Source organism: Salmo salar, chromosome 12 (assembly GCF_965601325.2).
Source record: "Salmo salar chromosome 12, fSalSal1, whole genome shotgun sequence".
Taxonomy (NCBI): domain Eukaryota; kingdom Metazoa; phylum Chordata; class Actinopteri; order Salmoniformes; family Salmonidae; genus Salmo; species Salmo salar.
The window spans coordinates 95,608,772-95,620,152 of NC_138302.1; the positions used below are offsets into that span (position 1 = coordinate 95,608,772).

Consider the following 11,381-nt stretch of genomic DNA (forward strand, 5'->3'; position numbering starts at 1 on the left):
CTGAAGATACTGTACAATAGTGAATGACAGATATACATAATACCATCTCTAATTCACTGTGCTGGAACCATTATGCACGTAACAGTGGTGACAAATGTCCTCCTGGGAGAGGGGTGAATGTCACTGATGGAACGCTGCTGTCATGTAACAGTCCAAACAACCAGGGAGTCAGCTAGCAGGACACTAGGAGAAAGGAGAACCTGCCTACCAGGGAGTCAGCTAGCAGGACACTAGGAGAAAGGAGAACCTGACTACCAGGGAGTCAGCGAGCAGGACACTAGGAGAAAGGAGAACCTGACTACCAGGGAGTCAGCTAGCAGGACACTAGGAGAAAGGAGAACCTGACTACTAGGGAGTCAGCTAGCAGGACACTAGGAGAAAGGAGAAGCTGACTACCAGGGAGTCAGCGAGCAGGACACTAGGAGAAAGGAGAAGCTGACTACCAGGGAGTCAGCTAGCAGGACACTAGGAGAAAGGAGAACCTGACTACCAGGGAGTCAGCTAGCAGGACACTAGGAGAAAGGAGAACCTGACTACCAGGGAGTCAGCGAGCAGGACACTAGGAGAAAGGAGAACCTGACTACCAGGGAGTCAGCGAGCAGGACACTAGGAGAAAGGAGAACCTGACTACCAGGGAGTCAGCTAGCAGGACACTAGGAGAAAGGAGAACCTGACTACTAGGGAGTCAGCTAGCAGGACACTAGGAGAAAGGAGAACCTGACTACTAGGGAGTCAGCTAGCAGGACACTAGGAGAAAGGAGAACCTGACTACCAGGGAGTCAGCTAGCAGGACACTAGGAGAAAGGAGAACCTGACTACCAGGGAGTCAGCGAGCAGGACACTAGGAGAAAGGAGAACCTGACTACCAGGGAGTCAGCTAGCAGGACACTAGGAGAAAGGAGAACCTGACTACCAGGGAGTCAGCTAGCAGGACACTAGGAGAAAGGAGTACCTGACTACCAGGGAGTCAGCTAGCAGGACACTAGGAGAAAGGAGAACCTGACTACCGGGGAGTCAGCTAGCAGGACACTAGGAGAAAGGAGAACCTGACTACCAGGGAGTCAGCTAGCAGGACACTAGGAGAAAGGAGAACCTGACTACCAGGGAGTCAGCTAGCAGGACACTAGGAGAAAGGAGAACCTGACTACCAGGGAGTCAGCTAGCAGGACACTAGGAGAAAGGAGAACCTGACTACTAGGGAGTCAGCTAGCAGGACACTAGGAGAAAGGAGAACCTGACTACCAGGGAGTCAGCTAGCAGGACACTAGGAGAAAGGAGAACCTGACTACCAGGGAGTCAGCTAGCAGGACACTAGGAGAAAGGAGAACCTGACTACCAGGGAGTCAGCTAGCAGGACACTAGGAGAAAGGAGAACCTGACTACCAGGGAGTCAGCTAGCAGGACACTAGGAGAAAGGAGAACCTGACTACTAGGGAGTCAGCTAGCAGGACACTAGGAGAAAGGAGAACCTGACTACCAGGGAGTCAGCTAGCAGGACACTAGGAGAAAGGAGAACCTGACTACCAGGGAGTCAGCTAGCAGGACACTAGGAGAAAGGAGAACCTGACTACCAGGGAGTCAGCTAGCAGGACACTAGGAGAAAGGAGAACCTGACTACCAGGGAGTCAGCGAGCAGGACACTAGGAGAAAGGAGAACCTGACTACCAGGGAGTCAGCTAGCAGGACACTAGGAGAAAGGAGAACCTGACTACCAGGGAGTCAGCTAGCAGGACACTAGGAGAAAGGAGAACCTGACTACCAGGGAGTCAGCTAGCAGGACACTAGGAGAAAGGAGAACCTGACTACCAGGGAGTCAGCTAGCAGGACACTAGGAGAAAGGAGAACCTGACTACCAGGGAGTCAGCTAGCAGGACACTAGGAGAAAGGAGAACCTGACTACCAGGGAGTCAGCGAGCAGGACACTAGGAGAAAGGAGAACCTGACTACCAGGGAGTCAGCGAGCAGGACACTAGGAGAAAGGAGAACCTGACTACCAGGGAGTCAGCTAGCAGGACACTAGGAGAAAGGAGAACCTGACTACCAGGGAGTCAGCTAGCAGGACACAAGGAGAAAGGAGAACCTGACTACCAGGGAGTCAGCGAGCAGGACACTAGGAGAAAGGAGAACCTGACTACTAGGGAGTCAGCTAGCAGGACACTAGGAGAAAGGAGAACCTGACTACCAGGGAGTCAGCTAGCAGGACACTAGGAGAAAGGAGAACCTGACTACCAGGGAGTCAGCTAGCAGGACACAAGGAGAAAGGAGAACCTGACTACCAGGGAGTCAGCGAGCAGGACACTAGGAGAAAGGAGAACCTGACTACTAGGGAGTCAGCTAGCAGGACACTAGGAGAAAGGAGAACCTGACTACCAGGGAGTCAGCTAGCAGGACACTAGGAGAAAGGAGAACCTGACTACCAGGGAGTCAGCGAGCAGGACACTAGGAGAAAGGAGAACCTGACTACTAGGGAGTCAGCTAGCAGGACACTAGGAGAAAGGAGAACCTGACTACCAGGGAGTCAGCTAGCAGGACACTAGGAGAAAGGAGAACCTGACTACTAGGGAGTCAGCTAGCAGGACACTAGGAGAAAGGAGAACCTGACTACTAGGGAGTCAGCTAGCAGGTTGAAAGTCGTCTTCTTGCCCATGTCCCAGCTGTCCATACTGTGCAGTGCTACTATAACTAGGAGAAGGTGAGGCTTGGTGTCGTGTATGATCGGACCAGGTCCAGGCTTCACAGGTAACTCGATCCATCTCGATCGGGGAGTTAACATCTTTATCCAGCTCGAAGGACTGAGGACTTGGTGGACTGTATCTTTTTTAGGTTCGGTTTGACTTGATGTGCCCTTACCAGCACACGGGAGAGAACTTGCTAAGTAAAACCTAACCTAAAGAAAATGCAGTCCACCAAGTCCTCAGTTCCAGCAGATGATCGTGGATAGCCGTGTAAATACTGATAGTCTCTATGGTTCCAGATGCATGTAGCAGAGCTGCTGGTTTCTCACGGTGCCAGTCTCAATGCCAAGACCTTCCTAGAGGAGACTCCCATTGGTAAGTCTGCCCCAACGCTAAAACCTACCTACCTTTCTACCTACATAACCCTAAACCTACATACCTAACCCAGCTAACCCTACCTATCTACCTAGATAGGTAGGGTTAGGTAGGTAGGTTTAGGGTTATGTAGGTAGGTTTAGGGTTATGTCTACCTAACCCTAAACCTACCTACATAACCCTAAACCTACCTACCTAACCCTACCTGCCTAACCCTACCTACCTACCTAACCCTAAACCCTACCTACCTACCTAACCCTACCTACCTACCTAACCCTAAACCCTACCTACCTACCTATCTACCTAACCCTAAACCCTACCTACCTACCTAACCCTAAACCCTACCTACCTACCTACCTACCTACCTACCTACCTACCTACCTACCTACCTACCTACCTACCTACCTACCTACCTACCTACCTACCTACCTACCTACCTAACCCTAACCCTAACCCTAAACCCTACCTACCTACCTACCTAACCCTAAACCCTACCTACCTACCTAACCCTAAACCCTACCTACCTACCTACCTAACCCTAAACCCTACCTACCTACAGGTGAAGTCGGAAGTTAACATACACTTAGATTGGAGTCATTAAAACTCGTTCTTCAACCACTCCACAAATGTCTTGTTAACAAACTATAGTTTTGGCAAGTCGGTTAGGACATCTACTTTGTGCATGACACAAGTAATTTTTCCAACAATTGTTTACAGACAGATTATCTCACTTATAATTCACTGTATCACAATTGACATCCTTTGAGTCAATTGGAGGTGTACCTGTGGATGTATTTCAAGGCCTACCTTCAAACTCAGTGCCTCTTTGCTTGACATCATGGGAAAATCAAAAGAAATGAGCCAAGACCTCAGAAAAGAAATTGTAGACCTCCACAAGTCTGGTTCATCCTTGGGAGCAATTTCCAAACGCCTGAAGGTACCACGTTCATCTGTACAAACAATAGTACGCAAGTATAAACACCATAGGACCAAGCAGCCGTCATACCGCTCAGGAAGGAGACGCGTTCTGTCTCCTAGAGATTAATGTACTTTGGTGTGAAAAGTGCAAATCAATCCCAGAACAATAGCAAAGGACCCTGTGAAGATGCTGGTGGAAACAGGTACAAAAGTATCTATATCCACAGTAAAACGAGTCCTATATCAACATAACCTGAAAGGCCGCTCAGCAAGGAAGAAGCCACTGCTCCAAAACCGCCATAAAAAAAGCCAGGCTACAGTTTGCAGCTGCACATGGGGACAAAGATCGTACTTTTTGGAGAAATGTCCTCTGGTCTGATGAAACAAAAATAGAACTGTTTGGCCATAATGACCATCGTTATGTTTGGAGGAAAAAGGGGGAGGCTTGCAAGCCGAAGAACACCATCCCAACCGTGAAGCACGGGGGTGGCAGCATCATGTTGTGGGGGTGCTTTGCTGCAGGAGGGACTGGTGCACTTCACAAAATAGATGGCATCATGAGGCAGGAAAATTATGTCAGTCAGTCAGGAAGTTAAAGCTTGGTCGCAAATTGGTCTTCCAAATGGACAATGACCCCAAGCATACTTCCAAAGTTGTGGCAAAATGGCTTAAGGACAACAAAGTCAAGGTATTGGAGTGGCCATCACAAAGCCCTGACCTCAATTCTATAGAAAATTTGTGGGCAGAACTGAAAAAGCGTGTGCGAGCAAGGAGGCCTACAAACCTGACTCAGTTACACCAGCTCTGTCAGGAGGAATTGGCCAAAATTCACCCAACTTATTGTGAGAAGCTTGTGGAAGGCTACCCGAAACGTTTGACCCAAGTTAAACAATTTAAAGGGCAATGCTACCAAATACTAATTGAGTGTATGTAAACTTCTGACCCATGGGAATGTGATGAAAGAAATAAAAGCTGAAATAAATCATTCTCTCTACTATTATTCTGACATTATTCTGACACTTAAAATAAAGTGGTGATCCTAACTGACCTAAGACAGGGACTTTTTACTGGGATCAAATGTCAGGAATTGTGAAAAATGGAGTTTAAATCTATTTGGCTATGGTGTATGTAAACTTCCGACTTCAACTGTATGTAATCCTAAACCCTACATACCTACATAACGTTAACCCTTACCCACCTATCTACATAACCCTAACCCTCCTACCTACCTACATACCCCGAACCCATTCCTACCTTCCTACATAACCCTAACCCCTTCCTACCTACCTACATAAACCTACCTACCTACATAACCCTAACCCTACATACCTACATAACCCTAACCCTACCTACATAACCCTACCTACCTACATAACAATAAACCCACCTACCTACATAACCCAAACCCTAACTACATAACCCTAAACCTACCTACATAACCCTACCTACATAACCCTAAACTCTACCTACCTACATAACCCTAACCCTACCTACATAAAATTAAACCCACCTACCTACATAACCCTAACCCTACATAACCCAAACCCTAACTACATAACCCTAAACATACCTACATAACCCTACCTACATAACCCTAACCCAACCTGCATAACCCTACCTACATACATAACTCTACCTGGCTACATAACCCTATCCCTTCCTACATAACCCTAACCCTACATAACCCTACCTACATAACCCTAACCCTACCTACATAACCCTAAACCCTACCTACCTACCTACCTACCTACCTACCTACCTACCTACCTACCTACCTACCTACCTACCTACCTACCTACCTACCTACCTACATAACCCTAAACCCTACCTACCTACATAACCCTTCCTACCTACCTACATAACCCTAACTCTACTTACATAACAATAAACCCACCTAACTACATAACCCTAACCCTACATAACCCAAACCCTAGATGGTGCCTAAACCCAACTCTTTTGAAATAGGCAGAACTTTGTTAGTTTATCAGAGATCAAATTATGTTTTTTTTTCTGTGAAACACACAGTCTCTCCTCTCCCAATAGTTTTGTACTCTGGGATACATTAAAAGCCTTTCATAGGGGTCAAATAATGTTCTATACCAAATGTCTTAAAATAAAATACAATGCTGAATTGAATGAATTAGAGAACGAAATCCTATTACTACTAAAGGAACACCAAAAATCTGTCTCTAAAGAAACATACTGCTCATTGGTGAATAAAAAACTGTGCCTTTTCTCCTCCAATTCATAATATCTTTGCCTAGTTCTAAGAGTAGCCTTTTCAGTTTTGTAAGTACTTAGGGAATTATATTTCAAAGTCTTGGCATGGCAGATAAAAGCTGAGGAGAATTCGAGAACCATCAACACTATCGAAACTCAAAATGGTCAAGTGTCTCAACCCTGAAGAGATTATTGAGTAATTTAAACAATACTATTCAAAGGTATACAGTTCAATACTATTCAAAGGTATACAGTTCTGATGGAGCGGAACTAACAATGATAGGCAATTTCCTCTCTACAATCCGGCAAATCCCCAGGAGACGATGGATTTCTCCAGAGTTCTAGAAGGAGTTGAAGGATTAGTTTACTCCTCTCTTGATGGATATTCTGAATTTAGCTGCTGAGAAGCAAAGTTTCCCACAGCTATTATAACAGTTATTCATAAGAAAAATAAAGATCCTCTACAATGCTTTTCTTACAGGCAAATCTCTCTCCACCATGCTGACTATAAATCAATTTCTAGGGAGATTAATAGATTAGGACTATTTTCCAAACCTGATCGACACCGATCAAACAGGCATTACACAGAAAATATCCTCCACCAATCATTTGCACAAGTTATTCAATGTAATTCACATGGCCAGTGTGATGGGTGATCCTAGTACTGCAGTGTCTCTAAACAAAAAGCTTTTGATAGCTGGTGGCCATACCTATTCAAGATCCTTGCTAAGTTTAACTTGTCCTTTGTTTGTCAACTGGGTTAAGACATTATACCATAAACCGCAAGCCAAGATCACCACTAATGGCATGATGTCAGCCACATTCCCACTCGTTAGAGGGAGTAGACAGGGCTGTTCACTTTCCCCACTCCTTTTTGCGCTAGCCATATAACCCCTGGCGGAGGCCGTTAGAACGGATCCTGGCATAAAGGGCTTTCAGGTCGGCCAGATAACATATAAGATCTCATTGTTCACAGTTCCTCTCTGACCCGACTGGATCCCTCTCAGAACTCCAGACACTATTGGGTACATACAGCTCTATATCAGGTTACAAAGTCAACATGGACAAAAGTGAAATACTTCCACCGACTCGCTTTGACTATAGCATCTGTGAACCAACAGGTCCCTTCAGATGGTCGCCACAGGGGTTTAAATGTCTAGGAATCACAGTTGATAATGACTTAAGAAATGTGTTCAAGGTTAACTGTCTTGGTTCAGAAGGTGGTGGATGACTTGAATAGATGGATAGATCTGCCTCTTACATTATTTGTGAAAATTAGCTGTATTAAGATGAACGTCCTGCCTAAGATGTACCTATTTCAATCTTTACCCATAATCCCTACCCGAGAGTTTCTTTAAGTCCATTAACAAGACCATTTGAATGGAACTGTAAAACTCCAAGGGTGAACCTGGACAAATTAATATTATCGTCTTGGAGGTCTCCGTCTGCCAAATTTCAAGATGTATTACTTGGCAGCACAAATGAGATTTATTTCATTGTTATTTGAAGCTGAACCAGCCTCCTCTTGGACTCAGATGGAAATGGTTTGCTCTTAATGAAGAGGTTGGGAGTAATATTATCTACAAGTGGAACCCCAAGACTATATCAACAAAAACAAGCAATCCCTGTACCATTAATTTAGTAAGATCTTAGCATGAAATTTGTAAGTTATTTGGTCTGAAACAAGACTTGACACCTGAAACACCCCAGTAGCAAAACAGACTCCTGCCAATGATCTTGGATAACAACATTTTTCAACATTGGCATGAGAACAGAATTACGCATTTAGTATATTGTTATATAGATGGAATCGTTGTGTAATTTGAGCAACTGAAAGCGAAATACCAGTTATCCAATATGCATTTATTTAGTTATTAAGAAACTTTCTCAGAAGCACTCTTGGAGTAGTACTGAACAACTACAGTGCTGTGCAAAAGTCTTAATCCCCCTTGGAATACCTTGACAGCAAAGTCAAGGTATTGGAGTGGCCATCACAAAGCCCTGACCTCAATTCTATAGAAAATATGTGGGCAGAACTGAAAAAGCGTGTGCGAGCAAGGAGGCCTACAAAACCGACTCAGTTACACCAGCTCTGTCAGGAGGAATGGGACAAAATTCACCCAACTTATTGTGGGAAGCTTGTGGAAGGCTACCCAAAACGTTTGACCCAAGTTAAACAATTTAAAGGGCAATGCTACCAAATACTAATTGAGTGTATGTAAACTTCTGACCCACGGGAATGTGATGAAAGAAATAAAAGCTGAAATAAATAATTCTCTCTGCTATTATTCTGACATTTCACATTCTTAAAATAAAGTGTTGATCCTAACTGACCTAAGACAGGGAATTACTAGGATCAAATGTCATGAATTGTGAAAAACTGAGTTTAAATGTATCTGGCTAAGGTGTATGTAAACTTCCAACTTCCACTGTATATACTGTAGGTCAAGAGAGAGATGGGAAGCTGATGTAACTATATTACAAATGATGAAGAGGCTATGGTCAAACCTATGCCATGATAGTGTATCAGCAACCGTCAAACTTTTTCCATTCTACTTAACAGTGTACTAAATGACAAGCCTTCTGGCATGAAGTTTGTGATACCCTGGCCTTTATTATGGAGGTCCCTTTCCCCCTGAAATATGCCTTCTGGGTAACTTTACAAATGTGAATTTAAGGAATAATTTCAATATCAAGTTGACCGATATTGCCATTGCCACTGCAAGAAAATGTGTTGCATAGACATTGAAATCAGATTCCCCTCTCTCAACTACAAGATGGCTCTCTGAAACGAATAAGTGTATTCCTATGGAAAAAGATTACCTATGCTTTAAGAAATAATTTCAACCATTTTGTAAAAATATGGCAACCCTTCCTGGACTACATGGAAACACTTCCATTGGGATTGATGGATGTGGGCTTGTAGATCGATGGAAATAGATGTAGATATTGTCTCTCTATTTTCTGTATTTCTTTGTGTTTTTGTATTGGTTTCTTTTTTTCTTGTTTTTCTAAGTGGAGGGGTGGGAAGGGTTTAGTTGCCTTTTGTTCTGCTCTTTATTTTGCTTAATTGTTCGGTTTTTTTGTTGTTGTAAAAAAAAAACATAAACCCCTACCAGGCCACAGAGCAGTGGTTGATGGGAAGATGTGTTTTGGTCTCTGTGTTCCCTGTGTGACCTCTGACCTTTAGACCTGTGTGAGGACGAGAAGTTCCGAGCCATCTTCTCGGGGTGTGTGTGTGTGTGTGTGTGTGTGTGTGTGTGTGTGTGTGTGTGTGTGTGTGTGTGTGTGTGTGTGTGTGTGTGTGTGTGTGTGTGTGTGTGTGTGTGTGTGTGTGTGTTTTCCTTGTGTAACCTCTAACCTCTGACCTTTAGACCTGTGTGAGGACGAGGAGTTCCGAGCCATCCTGCTGGACCTGAAACACAAACATGACATCATCATGAAGTCTCAGCTTAAACACAAGACCTCCCTGTGTAGGAGGACCTCCAGCGCAGGCAGCCGTGGGTATGTACTGACCTCTACTGGACAGAGAGGAAACTGCATCTGACGATGACATTTTCTCCACTGTCTTCTACTACAGTAGTGTTGTTCCATGTGGTCATGGAGAGGGACAAGGAAGGCTTTTGTTACAGCCCAGTACTAACACATGATTCAACTAATAGCTGAGTTTGCTTATAAATCAGGTGTATTAGTGCTGGTATAGAAGTCAAATGTAAATCTCCAGGACTGTGATAAATAAACCCTGATTTACAGGAACTCTGAACCCCTTTCCTCCCTGCGTTTGTTTTAGGAAAGTGGTGCGGAGGGCAAGCCTGTCTGACAGACACAACCTTCGTGTGAAGGAATACGAGACTGAGGCCATCGTATGGAGAGGAGGGAGGGAAGGAGGGAGGGAAGGAGGGAGGGAGGAGCAGGAGAAGGAGACGGACCAGGAGAACAGCCATCCCATCAATGAAACTGTTACTACGGTTAGTATGGATGAATGTTTCTCCTATCTCACATGTGTGTGAAAACCCATGTAGCCTATTACTCTATGAACGTCTGTGTAGAGAGTAATACCCACAATACCCAAGGTCTACTCCAACAACAATTACAAAGGCTCTCAAAGAAAAGAAAGTGGCCCATGTATCACTATATTAACTTCTGTGTTACCCCCAATACATAAGACTCCTGAACAGCTAACCAAATGGTTACGCGGACTATTTGCATTGACCACCAGTTTCTACACTGCTGCTACTCTTTGTTTATTATCTATGCATAGTAACTTTACCTCTACCTACGTGCACATATTACCTCAATTACCTCACCTGACCGGTGTTTCTGCTCCTGCTGTCCATGAAGCGCTACACAGTCCCCTTGTGCAAACTAGTCAGGTAAAGAAACTAATACAGTATGTATACAAAATTAGATTTGGCTATATCAGCCACACCTGTTGCTGACAGGTGTATACAAATGAGCACACAGAAATGTAATCTACATAGACAAACATTGGCAGTAGAATGGCCTTACTGAAGAGCTCAGTGACTTTCAACCTGGTGCCGTCATAGGGCGCCACCTTTTCAACAAGTCAGTTCGTCAAATTTCTGCCCTGCTAGAGCTGCCCTGGTCAAGTGTTGTTATTGTGAAGTGGAAACATCTAGAACCAACAACGACTCAGCTGTGAAGTGGTAGGCCACACAAACTCACAGAACGGGACCGCTGAGTGCTGAACCGCGCATCGCGTTAAAATCATCTGTTCTCGGTTGCAACACTCACTACCGTGTTCCAAATTGCCGCTGGAAGCTTCATCAGCGTAAGAACTGTTCATTGGGAGCTTCATGAAATGGGTTTCCATGGCCGAGCAGACGCACACAAGCCTAAGATCACCATGCTCAATGCAAAGCGTCGGCTGGAGTGGTGTAACGCTTTCCGCCTCTGTAGCAGTGGAAACGCGTTCTCTAGAGTTATGAATCACGCTTCACCATCTGGCAGTCCGACGAACTAATCTGGGTTTGGCGGATGCCAGGAAAACGCTACCTGACCCAATGCATAGTGCCAACTGTAAAGTTTGGTGGAGGAGGAATAATGGTCTGGAGCTCTTTTTCATGGTTCAGGCCCCTTAGTTCCAGTGATGGGAAATCTTAACACTACAGCATATAATGACATTCTAGACAATTCTGTGCTTCCAACTTTGTGGCAACAGTTTAGGGAAGG

General features: G+C 44.7%; 1 protein-coding gene across 2 annotated transcripts in view; it reads left to right on the top strand.

The window, feature by feature from the left end:
* Window positions 1-11,381, top strand: part of LOC106566123 (protein phosphatase 1 regulatory inhibitor subunit 16B) — a 173,632-nt gene that overhangs the window by 158,793 nt on the left and 3,458 nt on the right. For both annotated transcript variants that reach the window (XM_045691909.2, XM_014133975.3), the window contains exons 8-10: window positions 2,975-3,050; window positions 9,563-9,692; window positions 9,979-10,156. In XM_045691909.2, the coding sequence (XP_045547865.1) occupies window positions 2,975-3,050; window positions 9,563-9,692; window positions 9,979-10,156 (384 nt within the window). The remainder of the gene's footprint in view (window positions 1-2,974; window positions 3,051-9,562; window positions 9,693-9,978; window positions 10,157-11,381) is intronic.